Here is a 21,321-nt window from a genome sequence, read left to right on the forward strand (position 1 = left end):
TTTGAGCGTGGGCGTTATCTACATTGTACGAATTTTGGTCTGCATGTTTAACTCATGCTTGTTTTATACACTTTAAATTGATTATATTTTAGGAGTTCTTATAAAATAAATACATATATAGAAGCTAGAAATCCATCAGATATTTAAGAGAAAAATGTTGACCATAGAAAACTGCAGATTGTAGAAATCTATAGGCGGTCAACCATATCTGTAGCAATTTTTTAGAGTTGAGTTCTATAAAAAAGTCAACTATATATAGAGCTGATTGTGTCACCTATACCAACCATGATCCGTACCCCCGTGCACGCTGTATATTGTAGCTATCTCGGTTCCCGCAATCCACACACAGGGGGACCACCCGGGACCTCTCGCACTAAAGCATAGCGCCGATACCTCTGTACAAAAGAGCCATCTCCTTTGCAAAATTTGCACGCTGTACTCTCCCCTACAGTCCGACGAGTGCGTGCCGGTGTACCTGCGTCCACTTCTAAAACCAATGTAGCAAAATAGGTTAACGCAGGCAGGCGCATTATTGATACAAATTACAGTGATGAGGACAAGAACAATATTCAGATGAGAACCTTGACAATGTCCTGTAATCTCTTCTACTTGGGATCACTTTTTTGAAACCTTGAGCTTTGAAAGCCCTGATGCTGTTGTTGGACATTACAATATTATATTCTTGTGATGAATATCTTTCTTTCTTTCTTTCTTTCTTTCTTTCTTTCTTTCTTTCTTTCTTTCTTTCTTTCTTTCTTTTTCTTTTTTGCATAAATACAATACCTATAGATTAAAATTCACTATTTTCAATAGTCCATGACTTGCAGTGATATACTTAAAACACAGTCATACCAGGACAAGTAATAATATTGTTTAAGAACAAGCCAATAAAGTGTTTTTAAAAAATAAAACAATTGTGAGCCATGGGTATCACTTATTTAGTGGTAGTGTGACAAAAGCTCACAGACCAAATAGGTGGTAACTTATGACAATTCCAGATGTGTGCCTGTGTTCCGCATTATACTATAGCTGAAGGGTTTTATTTAAATCAAACTAACCCTGTGCTCTGGGTTGTGTAGGTGGAGATCAATGACAACACCCGGCCCTGGCGGCTGGAGGTAGACCATGTCGAGCTGACTTTAGAGTCTGTGTTGAAGCCTCCTGATGACTCGTTCTCCAGGCACCTGATTAAGCCACCCTCTATTCCCGGATTGGAGGGGCTCAGCGGGCCCATCCAGCAGCTCGCCATGCATTTCCTTGGCAATGGCAGCGGCGGCAATGGCAGCAGCTCAAAAACTAGTCATAGCAAAGGTGAGACTTGTGAATGCCACGAAGGACCTCTTAAATGTATTTTGGTCCTTAAGATGCACTGCATGCAAAATTTACAAAGAGTCCACAGTCATTATCTATACATCTATACGTTGTATATATCTGGACTCAAAAATAATTTACAAGCAATTTATTTTTATACTGAATAAAGAGTTTGTGGACCACGGTCTGCAGTCCTCAAACGTAGCTATGCCTTTGCATGAAGTCCTGTGCTCATCATCATTATGAGGCAGTTATTTGAGTGACGTTATGAGTTGAGTTGACACAGAATTTGGAAATGTAAGTTTCTAATTTCTGTACTTTTTTATTCTTTGTTCACTGCTAGATGGTGTCATTACAGCATTTTAAAAGCAGACATGCAATCCAGAAAACACCACAGCAGCTTCACTGGCAAGTGAAACCGTTATTTGTAATGGTTTACAAGATGTTGTTTGGATACTCTCACAAAACTAATACCAAGCAACAGATGCAATAACAACTTGTGTATGCTTAATTTATTTGAAAGTCATAAATGTGTGGAATGTAACTGGGTGATGATGTTACAGCTAAAACACTGGGACTAAGGAAAAAAAAGATATACTACTCTGGGGTAAACAGTATGCATGCAAGACACAGGCCTCAATAAGCAGATTGGTGTGTTTCTCGTGTTCCTGATGTCATTCCTTTTCCTGCTTCAGGAGACAGTGTTTCCATGTTGAATGAGAAAGTTCCTGCTACCCCGCTGGCTGAGGCACGCCTGAGTGCCGATGAGCTCCTGTCTGCTGTGGAGCTGCTGCTCTCTGAGAAGCTGGTTAGCCAGGTGGGAGCGTGCTTCCAGTTCCACATCGCTCTCCGCGACGGAACTCACAAGACATATTTTGTTGACCTAAGCAAGGGTAAGGTTTCTGGTTTGATTCGTAATGTTTTACTTGCATTTATTTATAATTGGCTACAAATTGAAGTCAAACTTTAAATATATCACTCTTAGTAGTGTCAGTATTTCATTGTGAATTATTTATTAAAAAAAAAAAAATGTATAAAATATATAAAGGCTGGAAGAAAATTGTGGGCTGTGAATTTGTTGCGGAAACTGCAACTTTTAACAGACCACAACTTTTTATACTTTTAATGTGACTACAATGTTTCTATTATTTATATGTAATTTTGTTGCAAAATAATACTGAAAAGTAAACTGAAACAGAAAAGGAAATGTCACTCTCACATTGTCTTTTGCTAGTGGGGGATTGGTATGTCTTATCATCCTCTCTAGCCAATCAGTGATCTTCTTTCCCCCTGGCTATGGTTAGCAATGGCCATGATGCAAGTACTGAAGTGTACTTACTTACTGTTGAATTTTGTGACTGAAGGTTTATTGTCGTTTTACAAATACCATAGTGGCTGTTCAATTTTCTCAGTGAGCTTTATGCAAGTACGTATGTTATGCGTCATTATTGTTCACTATTTATGTTGCTGTCAATTCTGTAGGTGCTGGTAGAGCTGGCCATGGAATGCCCCATCAGAACCCTGATGTTGTGTTTCAAATGACAGAGGAGGATCTCCTGGCGATGTTCGAGGGCACCCTCCGACCATTCGGGGCCTATACCAACGGGCAGCTGAAGCTCCGTGGAGACCTGAAAACTGCCATGAAGCTTGAGGAAGTCATTAAAGTGACGAGGCAGCAGTGATTCCTTCATCAAGATGTGAGCAGATTACTGAAGAAAGCAGCTCCACATCATTAGTTCAAACAATTTCAAAATCAAGAATTGCATTTTCTGGCTGCTGTGTAAAGCAGTTACTCGCACTGATGTCATCTGAGGTGAAGTTGGTTCTGTTGGAGAATAACAACATGGTTATGTTGTCATTGTGTTTTGAGCAAAGGGTTTGGAGTAAAGGTATCCTGGTTTGGATCCCACCTTGGACATTAATTTGCTGGTGTGTGATGGTGTGCCCTTTTGACCTCCTACCTACCCTTTCTGAAAATGTTTTTTTCAATTTAAGAATTTCTTCTGTATTTTTGTTTGTCCCTGGTGACAGGTTTATAGTGGAGGCACGTGAACATATTGTACACTGACACTTTTAACTGAAAATTGCACTGAAGCCTCTTTTGGGTATTCCCAAGCACACATTCTTAGGGTTCTGAATCTAGATCATGATGACTGCAGTCTACCCTCTAATTAGTGTGAAAATGAAGGTTAAGTCTTAATAACCACCTGTCCAACTTGAATTAAACTTTGCATTAATATTATGTACAGAAAGTTATTCAGTGTACTGTATGTCATAAAGACCCTACTTTTACAGGACACCTGATACCTAAAATTACCAGAACTAATGAAGCAATATCCTGGGAAGCAGTTGTCTGTATTCAGAAATCTCTACATGAGTCAGATCAATGGGTCCTGTAATGGGTTGTTTATCTCTTCACCAAGGTTGTGTATGTTACTGGCAAACTTTGACGTTTTCTGGTCCTCAATTTGAGTTTAATTTGGTAGCACAAATTCTAATCAAGAAATCTACCACTGGGGCAAGATACAGTGCTTGCCTTGTGTGATTTATGTACTGCTTTTATGATATATTTGGGATTATTTATAAAGCAATGTATTATACACTCCATAACACATGGTACACATGTCTTTTCCCTAACCTGCAAAGTCACACATTTCCACTGAAACTATCCTAACACATTACACACAAGTGTTTCAGCAGTAGTTCCTGTTCATTGTGGTAGGTCTTTGGTTTCTCTAGGCGTTGGCTCCACGAAAGTCACTGCATTGCATGGTAGAGAGGTTGTCATTGACTTCAGCTCCTAGTGTAGAGAGGTGGCTGACACAATCTGCAAGGTGTACGATACAATGTTGATTTTTAAATAACTCCTTTCATGTCATCTAAAATTGGTACTATTAACCTAAAGCATTTCATAGTTCTGATTTACTTCAGGCAGTGGAGAATAACTTTGTTCCCTCTGCAGGTTGCACACAGTAGCACCCTAAGAGTTTGTGTGTGTAGTGGCTCATTATTATCAGTAGATGGCAGTTAAACCCTTTGCAGTGTGGAATAAGGTTGTGTTCTGACCCTCTGTCTGTCATGTACATGTTGTGCATACAGGTCAGTAACATGTGTAACAAGGCAGGGAGGGGGTTTAATATCCTCCCTGCCAGAAACATGTATTTGTTTGTGTATTTTGATTGATTATTGTTTAATTAGTATTTATTAGTTAATTATCACCTGCACCTGGCTATTATTGTAAATTAGAGGCAGGTGCAGGGTATTTAAAGAAAGCAGCCAGTCTGCTTGAGGCTGCTGCTGTGTGAAGGAGCCCGATTGAACGAGTGCAGAAAATGAAGTGTTTTGTATGAGGTGCCGTTAGGACATAATCACTGAAACACCTTGCGCTCTATATACTGAAACATCAAACAGGATTGCCAACTATTTTTACCTAAACTCGCCCACTTCTTTCTCAAAACCTGCCCAATCAGGAGTGTAAGTTGTGACATAAGAGTCACCTCTGATGTTCCCCATTGTAACAAACAGCAACTACACTATTTGCAAGTGTAACTTTTTTTTGTGTTTTATGTGCTTAATTACCAGGGAACCTAAGAATCCGTTTGCTGCGGAATAACGCGGAAAAACATAGATTTTCAATGCTGTAGGAGAATTTTTTTTTTTTTTACACTTTCAAAGACCATGCAAGGCTTTTTTTGGTTGTTTGGTAACCAAATCATTAAACTTATCATATATAGTTATCGACACAGGCAATTTTGCTTTAAATTTTGTATACATATTTGTTCAGTAAAACTGCTTCTGGTGAATAAGGCACACTGTCAATGTCACATTCATGCTGAAAGGTAGCTGCAGTTTACTTCAGTATCCAGTGTGTTTTTACTAATGAACAAACTGTTTAAAGATACTGAAAACTATAGAAATAACACCTAATATCGGGTTAATGAGTTTGGAAATAGCTATCCAGGTGACAAAAGACTAACTCGAGAAACTAATATCTATCCAGGTGACAAAGACTAACTCGAGAAACTAATATAAATTCTATTTTTTGTTTTTTATTATTTGTACACAGATGTATTTGTAATGTGTAAAATGGCAGGCCTATGTTTGTTTTTGATTGATTGATGGCACTCTGGTGAGTCTGTGGAACTTCCTTTGAATTTGAAAGTGTACCAATTAATGCTTCCTGTAAAAACTAACTGTCGTAGTACTGTTCGTGTGTCTGATTTCACACTCAATTTTAGCCTTTCATTTTAATTGCAGAATACAGCTGATACGAATCAATCATTCCTTTTTCTTTAATCAAGTAAAAACTTTGAGAACAAATTCTCATTTGCAATAAACACCTGTTACCAGTTTAAACACCTGTTACACCTGTTGCCTTTTAGAAAGTGCTACGTTTGTAACCCAAAGTAATAATGGCATGTTCATATCACAGCTATTGATATGTGTTATTGTTACAATGTTTAGCACAGTGATGTAAACACTAAGGGTTGTGTAGGTTCTACAGACATTGTCATCACAAATATATTGCAAATGTCATGGACTTTCTTATGTTATGTTCTTATGATGTTATATTATTAGGAATCTACACTGAATGAACCTTAATCTAATTTGTCTAGTTTTGCCTAGAGATAACAATCAACCTCACACCTTGAATGCATCAGGCACTCGGGAAACCCGTCTCCGTGATTTAATTAACCCGTCTAGTGAGAGAGAGGTGGTTTAGCATAGGAGTCTGAAAAAGAGAGAAAAATAGCTTAAAAGATTTAAGACAAATTTCAAATCATATTGATTTAATACCACTGAGTACAAGATGCAAGTGTTTTTATTCTTAAATTGCCTACCAAGTATAGAATAACCCAGGTAGTAAATCCCTAAGAGAATTAAACTGTTTGCTATGCCTAACCATAACCAAAACCAAACCATAACCAAAACCGCAACCAGACATGTTTGGTGTCTAAAGAAATGTAAAAATAACCATGTGCTACAAAATAGCCAATCGGAGCATGAGGCGGGAAATTCAAATAATCCCAAACCTGTGACTGCTGCCTCAGAGCTAAGAAGACTCTAAGAAACTAAAGACTGCACCTGGAGCCCTCAGCTCTAATATTTATCCATCAAGGTTGGGAGCCCCGACACTCGGAGAAACGCAAGGTACTGGAACGCTGAAAGTGATTACTTTTCAGGCTAGGTAACAATACTCTTAAAATATCTATTCAGGTATTGTGACCCCTTGTGTCAGTGTGTACTAGTATTTCTTTGGTGAATTGTTGTGTTAAACTTTAGTTCTCATTGTAATGCTTTTAATGTGAAATCTTAATTGTGTTAAAACTGTTTTGTGTGATTTTCAAGCTTATTTTGGTTGCATGCTTAATAACTACCATCTTTCTTAGAAGAGATTCCCAGTATTGAATCGTTTGCTCATGTTGAACAAATACGATTCATGAACTTTGAACAGTCTGGAATATGGTCTATTTTCGGCTTGTTGTAACGTGTAAATTCGCCATCGTTTTCAGAGAGCGATATTAAAAATGGGTTTGTACATTATAATAGGACACAGCTCTTATTGAAGGTCCCACTGAGATCTTGACTATCGAAGGTATCTCTTTATCCCCTACAACTCTTGGAGGTCCTTTAATTTATTGCTCTTAAGAATATATTACCCTATCCAATCTGGCAACACTGACGTCAAACCTCACACTCTACAAACTGAAACGCCTCACACTCTACACATTGAAACGCCTCACACTCTACACACTGAAACGCCTCACACTACACAACACTGAAACACCTTGCGCTCTACATATTGAACAGGAACTCATAAAACACAATTCAAAAGTAGCATACATTTTTTTTAATGTTTCGTTGTGTTAGGCCCTGTGAAATTGCGGGAAACTTTCTTTAAAATTCATGGCAGTGTCACAGGTAAAGTATCATAGTTTCACGGAATGTGCACAGAACTATTTTATAAATTGTGTACAGATTATTATTTTTCATCAAATATAGAGCTAAATGCACTGACATCATCAAAATCATCGTCAACATTATTATTACCTAATTACACTACAATAGCTTGTGAAATGGTGTTGTAATTAACATTTATGACCACATAATTGGGGGCAAGCGTAGTTAGTTTAAAAAAAGTGATTTAAGTAGGTAGTTTAAATCGACTTGATCATGACTGAACATTTCACTCGCGTTGAACGAACAGGATTTATGAACTTTGAACAGTCTGGAATGTGGTCTGTTTTTGGCTTATTAACGAGTAAATCCGCTGTCGTTTTCAGAGCATGATATTGACAACAGGTTTGTACATTATAGGACGCGGTTATTGTTTTAAGAATGTTTACTTTTGCAATAGCACCTACAAATGACTGAAGGTTTGGAACATTTTTGACAAGTGTTAGTAGTAAATAATTTTACACAGTTATTTGTTTTGTCATTTGATGACAAGCAGCATCGTCACAAAAAATGGGTCTAGGCAGGGTATGCCCTGTGGCTGTGGGTGTGTTGTGTTTTTAACTGAATGAAATTCCACTACATCTCTTAGACCTTGAGAGTTAGGCTGTATTAAAAGAGGCTATTACAGTTCCAGAACTGAGGTGCTGCAGCACTGCTGAGCATTCGTCGGACAGTCATGATGGTGAAGGGAAGTTTGCACTGGACGACTGTTGCCAACTTCCATTCCCTCAGAGATGTAACTGGAAAGGGGACCGATCTGCGAGGAGATCCTGTGCGTAGCTGTCACAGCGCCACTAGCCCCTGCCCCTCTCCTGCTGCCAGTGGTACAGTCAGGTCCATTGATGAGATTCCAGGCAACTGGAGGAGCAGCCTGGTCAATCTGTATACTTTCTGGAAATTGGATGAGTTTAAGAACATTCATCAGATAATGGTTAACAATTTCAACTCCTTTGGGCCTATTTATAGGTAAGTTAAAGTTTTATTTACTATAGGTTAGTAAACAGTTTTAAACTGCAAGCAAAAGATTTTTTGGGAAAGATGATGCTGGAGGGGGGAGGTTATAACAACAAGTATGGCTGCTAGCTGGTTAACTGATGTCTATCTCAATCTTTTAGCAATAGGTTCGTGGGAGTTTGAAGTGCTGTGTTTAATTTTTGTGATTTTAATTTCCTAATTTTTTAAAAACAAACATTTTAAGTTTAACCTTTTCAACGTATTTGTAACCTACCATAAACACTCCCAATACAGTGAAAAGGGGAGGAGAGATTAGGTTGTAAATCCTTTTAATGACTAAATATTCCTAGTAAAACCTTATAAAGGTTTCCCATAGTAACAGCATAGGCAAGTGCAATAATACATAATAATCATGCATACTAAAAGTACAGAGAGGTATGGTGAAGCAATAGTGGTAATTACATAGCATAGCCATGGGAAATTCTTGGTAAAACTGAAATTACTTTGGAAATTGTACCATGATAAACTTTTACTTCCAGTACTGCACTTTTAATAATTGACTGCACCAAAATAATTGACTCTGATCGGTACTGTGGTGATACACAGAGCATAGACCCTAAATACAATTTTTTAAAGACTGTAAATATTATCAACCCTGAGGATGCTGCCATCTTGTTTAAAGCAGAGGGATGCTACCCTAAAAGACTGAAGGTGGAGGCCTGGACCTCCTACAGAGACTACAGGAACCGGAGGTACGGGGTCTTGCTTCAGTAATATCATACGGTTCATTGCTGTGTCTTATGTCTGCCAGGGCTGTCATTTTAACTTTTCATTGGGATTTCATTTCTAAGGGGCTCGCAGGGTCATACGATTCTTGTCCCCATTGTACAAGTCATGTAAAACATCTATTTCAAAAATGACTTTTTACTTAATCTGACCTTTATTAAGTAATCTATTGTAGTAATCCATTCAAAAAGACTTTAGGCTGCCTTTTTAAGGCTGTTCTCACCTCTGTGCTCCTTCAGCGTTGGGTGGGTTTATTTGGTTGAACACCTTACTGCTGTGTTTTCCCTCAGAACAGTACAGAGCTAAACCTCCATTCGGCTTGCCTTTCTCAGGAATGGAGAGGATTGGCGATCCAACAGTCATTCTGAATAAGGAGGTGATCTCTCCACAAGTGGTGGGAAACTTTGTGCCCCTCCTGGATGAAGTGGGGCAGGACTTTGTCTCCCGGGTACACAAGCAGATCGAGAGGAGTTGGAAAGGAAGATGGATGGCAGATCTTTCACATGAGCACTTCAGATTTGCACTGGAGTGTGAGGCTTTTCATGTTGTTCAATAGGACTAGACAGGGCAGCGGATTGATGACTTGTCTTTAACCCTATATGGCCAAATTACTGATTTAGCCAACATTTTATTTTTAAATGTATTTATTTTTACTGTAACATTTTTATAAGTTTGTTTTAATGTTGCTGCACGTGCCAGTTTTGTGGAACTCTCTCTAACCCCTTAGCGGCGAGCCATGTGCTGTACGGGGAGCGTCTGGGATTGCTGCAGGACCAGATCGACCCTGATACCCAGCAGTTCATTGATTGCATCACTCTGATGTTCAGAACCACGTCACCCATGCTGTACATCCCCCCCTGCCCTACTGTGCTGAGTCGGGGCCAAGGTGTGGAGAGACCACGTGGAGGCCTGGGACGCCATCTTCAGTCACGGTGAGCCGGCTGCATTGTCTTTATACACACGCTGGCCTCCTTAAAGTAATTTTAGCCAACAGAATAGTTCCACAAAATGTCTCTGCCATGCACCATGCCAGAAGGACAGGGCATTGAGCTCTACCTTTGCTTCTGTAATAACTAGTGCTATATTTTGTAAAAAGATAATGCTTAAATGTGTATACGTCTTGAATATTGGAATTAAATAAAGGAGTCATGAGTCATTATAAATTATAAACCACGATATTAGTTTCTTTATGCTATATTGACTGATAGGCTTTCAGCCAGTAAGATGCTTTGGCCCAGAAGACACTGCTGAAGACATTGTCCCAGTGAGTGTAAGTACAAACAGATAACCCAAGAACAGCATAGAACCTGATACCTCCTTTGTTCTCTAAAGTAATACCAGAAATCATGCTTTAAAATTAAAATACACGTGTGCTACCACGTGTTTATTTTAAAACTACACATTTGAGACCTATGTAGATTTATGGACCTATGTAGATCTAAGATGTACAGAATTATTTTGTTAGCTACTATACTTTGAGATGCCTCAATTTATAAAAGAAAGCAATCATACATTTTATTCAGGCATGAATCTCTGATCCATCCATCAGACTAAAATAAGTTTATTTACTGCAGTTCAAACTATCACATATTTCTAGTTGCTGGATTCCCTGAAATACACCATTGCGTTTAACCACAGCTTTGCAAATTCTACTGCTACTAAGCAAACTATTCTGAAACATCATAAAGTGCATGCCTAGAATTTGCAAAACTGATTTTAAATGAGTGTATCTCAAGGACCGGACACCAGTGTATTTGACTGCAGTGCATGGAAGATGAATTTAGGACACTGTGGCATGTCATAGTGTACATGTCTGTGACTAGATTTCATATGTCTCCTGTCTCTCTTCAGCTGACCGATGCATTCAGAACATCTACAGGAAGTTACATCAGTCTCCTGCAAGTGAGGGGAAGTACCTTAGAGTCCTGGCTAGCCTCCTCATGCTGGACAAGCTGTCCATTGAAGACATCAAGGCCAGCGTGACTGAACTAATGGCCGGAGGGGTTGACACTGTAAATAAAACCATATGCAACCAGGACTAGTGCCCTTCGATATGACATTTTTGTTTTTTTAGATAATGAAAATAATTGCAATTATCACGGCGATGAGTAACAAGTGTATTCACAGTGCGTCATTCACGTATAACACTCCGATGAGTCACACTTCAAAAGTATGACAGTTTTCAGAATTTTTCTATGTTGCATGGCCTTTGACCCCATCGAAAATCTGGTAGTCAAAAACGATAGTCAATGACATTGTACCATGAATCTCAAGTTCTTCTTGAAGTTTCATGAAACTTATTCTATTCTGCCAGATAGTTTAATCTTTTTTTTTTTTTTTTTTTAAAAAGCCTTTACTGTACTTTGAGTGACATTGTTGAAAATGTACTTTGAAGCTCTGTGGTTGTGGGTTGATTCAGTGGGGTTTTGAAAGAGCTTTGATGCTATGTGTGGATCAGTTCCATTCCATCCTTAAACTGGTTTGGTACAGCTAGTTGTGGTGTGAGCTGCTATACACAAAGACCCTACCTTGAGTCAGTGTGCTTCAACTCTGCCCTAGAAAGACTTTCTTTAAGTCTTTGCATCCATCCAACCTTTAGTATCTCAAACTGTACAAAAGGTATTCCTGTTATAATAATAGACACCCTACACATGACGTTATCTTCCGATAAGTCACAAAAACAGCTTGTTCTCAGGAACTACTATTAAACAAATTTATTATTTTTTTTAACCTTATAATTGTCACGGGATGATATCTATACACAAGATAAGATGTACTAGAATTCTGACATCCTCAAGTCATTGGTTGATTTCTCACTTTACTCAAGTAGACAGATGTTTTGGTTTTATGCTTTTATCGGTGTTCATAATCATTTTTAGTGTTTGTTTTTGTGGCTGTGTTTTATTGCAGACTTCCATTACCCTGCTGTGGACCATGTATGAACTTGCCAGATACCCAGACCTACAGGAACAGCTGCAGGCTGAGGTTCAGGATGCCTGGGCCTCTTCACAGGGGGACATGACCAAGATGTTAAAGTCAATTCCTTTAGTTAAAGGAGCCATAAAGGAGACGCTGAGGTAGGAACACAGTCACTGATCTTTTCTGAGGATTCCAGTCTCCTCTCGGCTGTGCCCCGGCCCAAACCTGCCAGTGACTGGGTATGCGCAAGTGGACGCCTACAGTACAGAGCAGACATGCTGTCGAGCTCCTGGGTTTAAGAGAGGTAATTAGCTTGGTGGTGGGATCAGAGGACTCCCACTGATAGTCATTTCTCTGGAGCTTGTGAGGGAACATAATTGGAAATTTTAAATTGAGCCAAAACTCAGGTGGTAAAATAACTGGCCACAAAGACTGCTTAGAAAAGAGTACTACAAAAAAATCAATACATCCTAAGCCCATACATTCCAACAAAGGAATGTAAAAAGTCCCATAACGTTAGAAATGTGTTTTATTTTTATTTTTTTCAGGCTGCACCCAGTTGCTGTGAGCTTGCAAAGATATATAACTGAGGATGTTGTGATCCAAAACCCCCACATTCCATCAGGGGTGAACATGTTCTGTCCACTTTCCTACCAAAGCTCTGAATTAAAGAGTACAGGAATAAAGTCATTATTTAGCAGCTCTGTATAAATGTCAGTGTCTACGGTATCTGTACAGGCCATTCCAATGGGCATTTTTTATTGAACCATTGTATTCCCTTTGGGTTGTTCTGTGCCAGCATCAACAGTATGCCCTACTTGACTAGGTAAACCACAGCACATGGGGATGCATGACATGCTAAGGAACTTTATTCCAGCCCTGTGTTTATTCTCTTTTCTCTCTTATGCAGACTCTGGTGCAGCTAGGGCTCTACGCTATGGGGCGGAATCAACAGATTTTCCCCAGACCTCTGCAATACAACCCCGCCCGCTGGCTCAAAGGGGAGAACCACTATTTCAAAAGCCTTAGCTTTGGGTTTGGTCCTCGGCAGTGCCTGGGCCACAGGATTGCAGAGACTGAGATGCAGCTCTTCCTCATTCACGTGAGTGCACAGTCCTGCAGGTAATGGTAGATAGCCCTCAGCTCTAACCATGGCTTAAAACTTTGAGATTCGTTTTTATGTTTGATACAATTATTCTGGTGATAAATATAGGTGGTGTTGGCAACTCAGTTGTAAAATGAATCTTTACATATAAAGACACCGATAATGACTTACGTAAATGAAGTTGAATCTGTCTATTGAGACAATCAAAGGGACTTAGTAAAATGCTCTTCATGGTGAGCTGTTTTTTTGTATAGAGCTGATCACAAGGAGGGAGCCTACTGCACTTTTTAATTCTACTGTATAGTTTCTTTTTTATTCTACTGCATACAGATTTGCAAATATTTTATACATTATTCAAAATGTATACTGCTGATCAAACAGAATCATTGATTATCTCCCATCTACTTGAGAAATCTGTACTGCCATCTGCAGTGTAAATATTTTTTTCTTCGATGTGCAACTTCTGACAATTATTTTGATGAAAGGTCAAATTTTCCCTTTTAAAGGAAACTGCACGTCTCTATACCCGTACGTGAGTGAGGGTTTATTGTTCATTTCTACTTATGTTCATGTCACTTCAGCTCCTTCAAAACTGAAAAACAAAGGCAAGTGGATGTCGGGAGCACCTTTGAACTGATCATTGTTCCAGATAAGCCGATCTTACTAACCCTGCGTCCTCTGCATTAGGAGAAGAACGTCAATGACAAGACAAGGCTCTTAGGCTCCATGTCCTTATTTATTGTGCAGAGGGTAAGGTCGACTTCGGTCCAGGATTTCCACAGTACAGGCAGGTTGCTTTGATTCTTGTTTAAATGTTATTTGTACAATTCTGTATTTGCTCTACCTTGATAAAGTCATAACAAAAGATCAACACTAATAAACTACATGGCCACCTCATTGTTAGAGGTTATTAAAGCTATTTCCTAGACATGAAACTATGGCCAAACTTGTATTTTATTTTTCAGTAATGATACAGTGATAACTGGATACGAAGCAGCTCATTTTGTGTTGGTTAATGAGTTAAGCCAGTACTTAGAGTTTATGATATTAAGTTTGATTTAAGTTTGCTTGTTTTGATGCTGTTATTGAACTTATTATTCCAACCCATGTACTCTAAATAAATGGCAATGCAACAATTAACATGAACCCTTTTTAGAAATGTTTAACAACAAAAGGAGTAACACGGCACAGTTAACATTCACAGTTTGTTCATTAAATTCGCCCCAAGAAATTGTTCAGAATGGAGTGACGCATTTCATCGGTAACTGTTGAATACTAGAGAGAAGAAATAAACAAACTTTAGCGACCTCCAAACTTCAATAAAGTAAGAAACACTTTCACAATCAACTTTAATTTACTATCTCGACCCTAAAAATAACAATAGTTGTTCTTTTGGAAAATTACTAAAAAATATAAAAGCAAACTGTACATATGTTTTTTTTTAATGGGGGAAAAAAAAAAAATTCTGTGTTGATTGTCTGGCAGCAGGAAGGTTACGTCAGAGGGTCCAGCTTTCTGTATCTACTGTTTAGCAAGGAATCGGACTTCTAAAAGAAAAAAAAAGATGGCCAATGCAATTCAGCTTTTAACTTTGATTATACAGTATATTAAATACTAAAATAATAAATGACAGTACGAAGTCTGATCTGTTGAGCATCATTCTTTGGACCCAGGTATGGGTGCTTGTATACTAGGAGGTTTTAATGTTAAAAGCAATGCTTGCTGTGCTTTGAGGTAGATGACTAGCTGTTTGGTTTCACTGCGTTAGTAACTGACCTGAGGGAAGTCATGCAGAATCATGGTGGATGACCGTGCAAATCCATGTTCCTGTTCATTGAGCCGTGTGAGCATATCCTGTTTCTCTCGCCCCCATCTCCGCGCATTCTCCTCCAGCTGGGGAAAACAACACAAAATAAATAGAGAGCATGACTACAAGGGACAAAACCAACATTTGAATGGGCAAAATGTCTTAAATTATAACCCTCAATCACACATGAATAAAACCTCTGTCTATTTCTTTTAATTGGATAAACCATAGCGCCGTTAAGGGACCTGTTAGTTATTCTTTCAGCAACATAATTTAATTGAAAACCCTGCAGTGTACAGGCCACATGCTTGTTCTGTGTAAATGGAAATCCCTAGAAATATACTGTAATAAATAAAACCTGCATTTTCCTGTTTCAGTCACAATGGGCAAGAAAGCAAATCGTAGGCTTTCACTTGGCAAGCGGTAAAATCAATACCTGGGTCTCCAGCATCTGTATTCGCCCCTGTGCCTTCTCCAGCTTGGCCATTAAACTCATTTTCTCTGTGTCAGAGAAGGAATCCTGTTTCTGGGGAACAGCATGCAATTATACATTTATCAGAACATAATCATATAGGGCTATTGCAGATTAATTCAACATAATACATGCCTTGTGTTGGTGTTGTATTTTTCTTGCACTGCATTATTATACATAAGTGAAAAACAGTTTTTTGTACCAATTATACCTTCTGGGAAAGGAAGTCATGTATTCACCTTGGAGCTTCGGTGCAATAAAGTGGGTTGTGTAAAATGGATACGTGTAAAAATGACCACGTATTACTTGGTCTATATGGGGAAAGCACTTGCAGCATAACGAATTTGCTGTGATGGTCCAAGCACAGCACACACCTGGAAGGGCTGTTGGAAAGGGCTGGCTGCTGACTGGTAGCGCAGTTTCTCTAACTCAGCCCTCAGTCTGGAGTTTTCTGATGCCAGCGCTGACTCTATCTCTTTCCACAAGTTGTCACTGCTGCCCCCTAGTTGTAGAGAAGATGGAGAGCTCCACATTAGTAAGAACATTCCTGAGTTGGTAGCTACCAGCAAGGATTCTTGAAATGCTGTCCATTGCCTTGCTTGCAGTAAATATGTTGGGCGCAGAAGTGAAGCCAATGCTAATGGAAGGGTGTCCTGTACTGTCAGCCTCACCTGTTTGTTTTTTCAAAGCTGCTGGCTGGTCTCTGTTCTTTTCTTTCAGTTTAGTGTCCAGCACCTTTTCCATCTTTTCAATTACCTGCAACAAACAATGGATGTCTTACTTTACAGTGCTAAACTACCAGATCCTGAACTAAAGGAAATCCAAATCTATAGGTCTTTTTAAATTATATAAATAGCAACAACTCTAAAAGCCTGTACTATTTACCTCTAATTCCTTCAATGCTTTGTCTATTTGACTTTTCCCCTCAGAATGAATTAAATCACTGAGTGTTATGTGTTTAATACACTCTTGCACAATCATCCATAACATCAACGCATTCTATCAACGTATACAGTACTGAACATGATTGTGGGACGCTGCTGCCGTAAAGGGGTAACCTGTTTTGACAAAGCCCATTTTGCCATCATGTTATATATTTACTTCCTGTGCAGCAGGTATTAAGGTCTCATCTGAGCCTCATCCAACAAGGACTGTTAAGTGTGGGTCAGGTGGTGTCCTAATACCTGCAGCACAGGAAGTACATTTATAATATGGTAGCAGGCTAAATAGGCTTCACCTGACTCAGTTTAAAAAAAAAAACAATGCAGTCAACATGACAAGGGAGAAGAGTGCTAAAGAGAGGCAAGAACATGTTCTTTTTAAAAGGCTAGATGGCCGTTAAAGCAAGAGAAAAGCTTGGTATCATATACGAGCCAGGTATTAGAAAGGAAAGGAGTGAGGGTTACCTTCTCTTGTTGCCTGATGGTACCCTCCAGGCTCTTCACCTTGCCTGCCCGGTCCTGGTATCTCTGCAGGACAGCCTGCTGCTGCTGGTGAGCTCTCTGCAGGTGCAGCAGCTCCTTCTCACAGTCGTTTTTCTGTCAGGGAACAATCACTCAACATCTACTGACTGCTTCAGGGACGAAAGTAAAACGCAAAGAGCTGAGAATATGGGGCACACAGCTTCTCAACACCTCTGTAGACATACAGAAATATGCATTGTGTACTCCTTTTGTGACGGGAGCATTTTAGGACAGCAGGGCAACTGGTTACACTAGAAAACAGAAATATGAAAATGAAATTTATATCATACAAAACCGGACACTGCTGTCCTATTGTTTTCTATGGAAGTCAGCCGTTCTGTTATTACTGTACTCGATAATCGAATGGCTTAGATAACACCTTAGACACCTGCTTCTACAGATGATTGAGCCCTGTTTCCAAAATGTTGACTCTTTCAGTGGACTACATTGAATAATTTAGACAAAGCTACATGGCACACATAAATAAACAACTAAAAAGCTGTGTATAACAGTGAAATAACTTTTGGTGGAATAACAAATGTCTATGCAAAGTTTTTGGGAGAGCCTTCATAAGCCCAGCCTTGTCTCCATGTTATAATCTGACAGGCTGGACTTTGAAAGGCTCTAGACATCTGATCTGCACAAGTTACAGCCTATAAATCATCATGCCCCTGATTCTGTTGCTTTAAGAACTTGCACTAAAACTTTAACATGTATCTGCAGCTGTATTCAATGCATTCCTATTACAATGACATAATAATGCTTCAATCAAACTTTTTCTACACATAGAGAATATATACAGTGCACTTGAGAGTGAATCAGTTAGGAGATCCTATTTAAAGGTGTCAATAAAAACTGGCTTTACAATGTGTCTTGTGTTATTTAGAAAACACCTTAACAATAATTAATATGCCTTGTTTACAGCATGTGCCCTGTTTTAAATCTGTGTCTGCCAATGTGCTCACCCGAATCAACTCGTTCTGAAGCTGCTGGATTTTATCCTTGTGAGTTTTCACCTCTGCCGTCCCGCTGGCCAGTTTGAATTTCAAAGAGGCTGCAAAATAACAGGATTTATTTAGTTTTTAGTTCCCATAGTGGGTGCTAAGATATAGCCAGCATAGTTCCAGACTAATTGCATAGCAGGATTGAGCTGAAGTAGGTATCCGTAGGTTCCCGACATTTTGTTTACAAGGGTATCCTGGTTTTACAGAACTAAAATACTTTAAGAGGCTTCATTTGTTTAAATCTTTGTTCAAAACACACCTGAAAGCCACATAAAACATACCTGTGTCCAACAACTGCTGATTTCTTCATGCAATGGTCTTGTGAGTGGTTGGGTATATAACATGCAACAACATGCTTGAATAAGGGTCTGCTACCTCGTTGAAAACATGCTTTGCACAACCAATACAGTCTCCTAGTGCATATCTACTATACTATCATATCATTGGATTCTTTCGATGTGTTTACAATGGGCTGTTGGGTATGGCCACCACTACTTAGAATGGCTTTACATACCGTCAATATAGGAAAAACCCCATCACTAAATCTAATTTAAAATAGCCAAATGATTAAATGCATTGGATATGTCTTCACATGCAGCTTCTTACAGCAATATTTTCAAATTAACTGAGGCTTTCAATGACTAACTTGTTTGCTACGTTGTCTGAATGTTTATCAGAAAGGCTGAAACTTTGGAAAATGGAAAAAGCAGCATTTTAAAATGAAGTGTGTGAAATGTGTCTTTGAGCAGCGATGGACAGATGCGTTCACAAGCATAACTGTCCTTTAAGCAGCCAAACGCCATTTCAAGGTCAGGATCTGTCCTTCAGGAGATAACAGCTTCATCGCAGAGCCGTTTATCATGTTGCATTTCCAGCAAAATGAGCTGGCTTATCTGAAGGTGGCACAAACATGTTTGCAAAAAGCAAAGGACTCAATTGGAAATGAATCAAGAATAACCTTGGACTTGAAATAAAATAATAAAAAAAAAACGTTTACATTTAAAATGCACCCAAACCTTTTTTTTTTTTTTTTTAAATTTTGACAGAAGGTTTATCATTTTCCAAAGTTACACCTTAAATTGATACAAAAAAAAAACAAAAAAAAAAAAAACAAAAAAAACACTTGATAAGATTGTCTTTTATTACAAAAAAAACAAAAAAAAAGTGAACTATTCTAACAGAAAATAAGGTTACAGGGTGAATTTGTGCCTGGCAAATTTTAATGTTTCATGTGCATCATGAGTAAGTTGATTTAATATTCCTAGATAGTGCTTTACTAGTTTAAGTTTAGTAGGGGTATAGATTGATCAAAGTCAGGTAGCGAAAGTTTTTACTATGTTTCAACTGGTATTATACCTATGAAGGCAGTAACCTATATCAAGCTAGGATAGGCTAAAGCTGGATTTATTTCAATAATTTTATACCACTGGGGATAATAAGTGGTTTATGAAGACCAGGTGGATTCCCTGGTAGTGTATAGGCTGATCAAATCAACCCCTTAAAATACATATTTTTCCACTGCCTACAAAACCATTCTGAACAGTTGTTGTCTTGCCTCCCTCTGTAAGCAGGTTCATTCAGGTGTCAGTTTGGATAACGGTTAGTAAAACATTCTCAGTGCACGTTGAGTGAGCACACAGGGTTTACTACAGGAAAATAATACATACACAGTTCTGACACAAATGATGCAAATGAATGACTGACATAAAGACGGGTGCAGTTGGTAGTAAGTGGATCGTATTTAGAGTACCACGGCACTTGTGGGACAGACTGCTCATTCAAATCTTTTGCAGATTTTTAAAGAAAATCTTGTTTAAGTGAAGTTATCCAGCAACAAATTCCTCATCCTTAGTTTTACTCCTTACCAAGAAAAAGGAGATCATTTTAGGGTACTGTTATAAACTTCTCATTAAAATCTTTTGCACATTTCTAAAGAGGAGACGATTAAATTAGTCAGAGATACCAAGGTATTTTATAAGTATGGCATCTGAGGGCAATCCAATCCCCACCCCTACTCTTGCTGTAAATCATTTGTTGTTTCCATAATTTGCATCAGTACTGTTTCTATGTTGTAATGTATTAAACTGATTATTTATACCATTAAGTGAACTTAACAAGTGGAGCTTTGCTGGCAGTGGAAACAGGTACTAGGCTCAAAAGCATGTTGCTTAACAAGAACAGATATGAGAATGGCACATTGGGCAGTGGAATCAGTGTGTGTGTGTGTGGGGTGCAGTACCGATGCGGTCAGTGATCTCAGCCTTGGTCATGACGTCGATGTCGGTATCGTCTAGCAGTGTCTTCCCCAGGTCCTGGTGCAGGGTCAGCTCGCTGCGCAGCTTGCTGTTGTCTGACTCCAGATTGCCCACATGTCGCCGCAGTGCAATGATGTCCTCCGCCATCTTGCGCATGGCTGTGCGATAGTTCTCCAGCTCCTGAAACACACACACAGAGGAAAAGGGCCATCAAACCTCCACACTTTCAATCCAATGGAAGCTTTCATGGGCTGCTCACTGGTGCCAGCTGAACATGACCATTTTGGTGAACAGAACTGATTGATGTCACAACTCTTTAATAGGTTTTGTATCATTGTAGATACTATTGCGTGAAAGTCAGGTGTCTCCATACATTCAATATTATTGGTCATTTTTACCTCAGGTTCAATTGAAATGATTTCCAAAAATCAACACATTAGTTACTAGGGGGTCTGGATTTCAATGCTTGTTAATTTTTCCTTGAGTAACTCTATTAATATTGTGTAACTAAAAAAGCTCCCTCGAACACTACTGTTGAAAAAAAAAAAAAAAGTTTTGCGGTTGAGAGAGACTTTTATTCAGACAGATCAGTGTCTAAAAACTCAAGGAAAACTGTAAATACTGTACACCATAAGCATTAAAAAAAAAGCCTTAAATACTATCTCCTCAGTGTATTTGAAATCCTGGGTGTCTACAGACCAGAGGCCCAAGCCAACTGTTTCACAGACACCTTGAAATGGCATCAGGTTCCTCACACAGCCCTGAACCCGTCAGGCCAACAATTCAAAACAGGAACCTTGATCCAGTCAGCTGACCCTGAGGAGATTAGCGGAGGACTGTGATAAAGTGCCTGCTGTCAACCCTATCCTGCACCGACATTAACACCCCAGATCAGTGAGAGGGGCTTACATTGAAGCACAATGAGGTATAGTAAAGCATATTGAAAACATGGCAAACCAGGGTAAACTATGGTAAATGCATAGTATAACCATGGGAAAAATGCAAAAATACAGTGGTCAACTTTTACAAGGGTATGCACATGCACACATACCCCTATATTATTCATAAGTGGTTTACTGGATAAATATAAAAATGTAAGTGAGTTCCCGCCCCTGTGCATATTTATGTTTACATGTTGCGTGTTGCGTGTTGTGTGTTGTATGTTAATGTTGGTGTATAGTCATTGGTACACAGGATATAAATGGGTCTGTGTAACATGAGTGATTTAAAATATATATTTGTATTTAGGCACGAGGATTGCACAGCACTTCACGTGCAGGTAAAATG

General features: G+C 38.9%; 2 protein-coding genes across 4 annotated transcripts in view; one reads left to right on the forward strand and one right to left on the reverse strand.

Annotated features, from left to right (window-relative positions):
• Window positions 1-7,312: 7,312 nt before the first annotated feature.
• Window positions 7,313-21,321, reverse strand: part of LOC121295116 (coiled-coil domain-containing protein 33-like) — a 120,231-nt gene continuing 106,222 nt past the window's right edge. The window contains exons 17-24 of one of the 3 annotated variants that reach the window (XM_041219523.1): window positions 20,019-20,214; window positions 17,741-17,829; window positions 16,719-16,850; window positions 15,984-16,068; window positions 15,687-15,814; window positions 15,277-15,366; window positions 14,810-14,926; window positions 7,313-8,160 (exon numbers count right to left, since the gene is read on the reverse strand). In XM_041219523.1, coding sequence (XP_041075457.1) covers window positions 8,053-8,160; window positions 14,810-14,926; window positions 15,277-15,366; window positions 15,687-15,814; window positions 15,984-16,068; window positions 16,719-16,850; window positions 17,741-17,829; window positions 20,019-20,214 — 945 coding nt within the window. In that variant the 3' untranslated portion in view covers window positions 7,313-8,052. Of the gene's footprint in view, window positions 8,161-13,774; window positions 14,581-14,809; window positions 14,927-15,276; window positions 15,367-15,686; window positions 15,815-15,983; window positions 16,069-16,718; window positions 16,851-17,740; window positions 17,830-20,018; window positions 20,215-21,321 lie in introns of those variants that run through there. The other 2 variants (XM_041219524.1, XM_041219525.1) reach the window with 2 other exon arrangements.
• LOC121295117 (cholesterol side-chain cleavage enzyme, mitochondrial-like) lies at window positions 10,810-13,075 on the forward strand. The gene is made up of 4 exons (XM_041219526.1): window positions 10,810-11,021; window positions 11,920-12,086; window positions 12,477-12,555; window positions 12,839-13,075. The coding sequence occupies exons 1-4, from the start codon at window positions 10,950-10,952 to the stop codon at window positions 13,052-13,054; spliced, it is 534 nt and encodes a 177-aa protein (XP_041075460.1). The 5' UTR covers window positions 10,810-10,949; the 3' UTR covers window positions 13,055-13,075.

The sequence above is a fragment of the Polyodon spathula genome, chromosome 19 (genome assembly GCF_017654505.1).
Source record: "Polyodon spathula isolate WHYD16114869_AA chromosome 19, ASM1765450v1, whole genome shotgun sequence".
NCBI classification, from domain to species: domain Eukaryota; kingdom Metazoa; phylum Chordata; class Actinopteri; order Acipenseriformes; family Polyodontidae; genus Polyodon; species Polyodon spathula.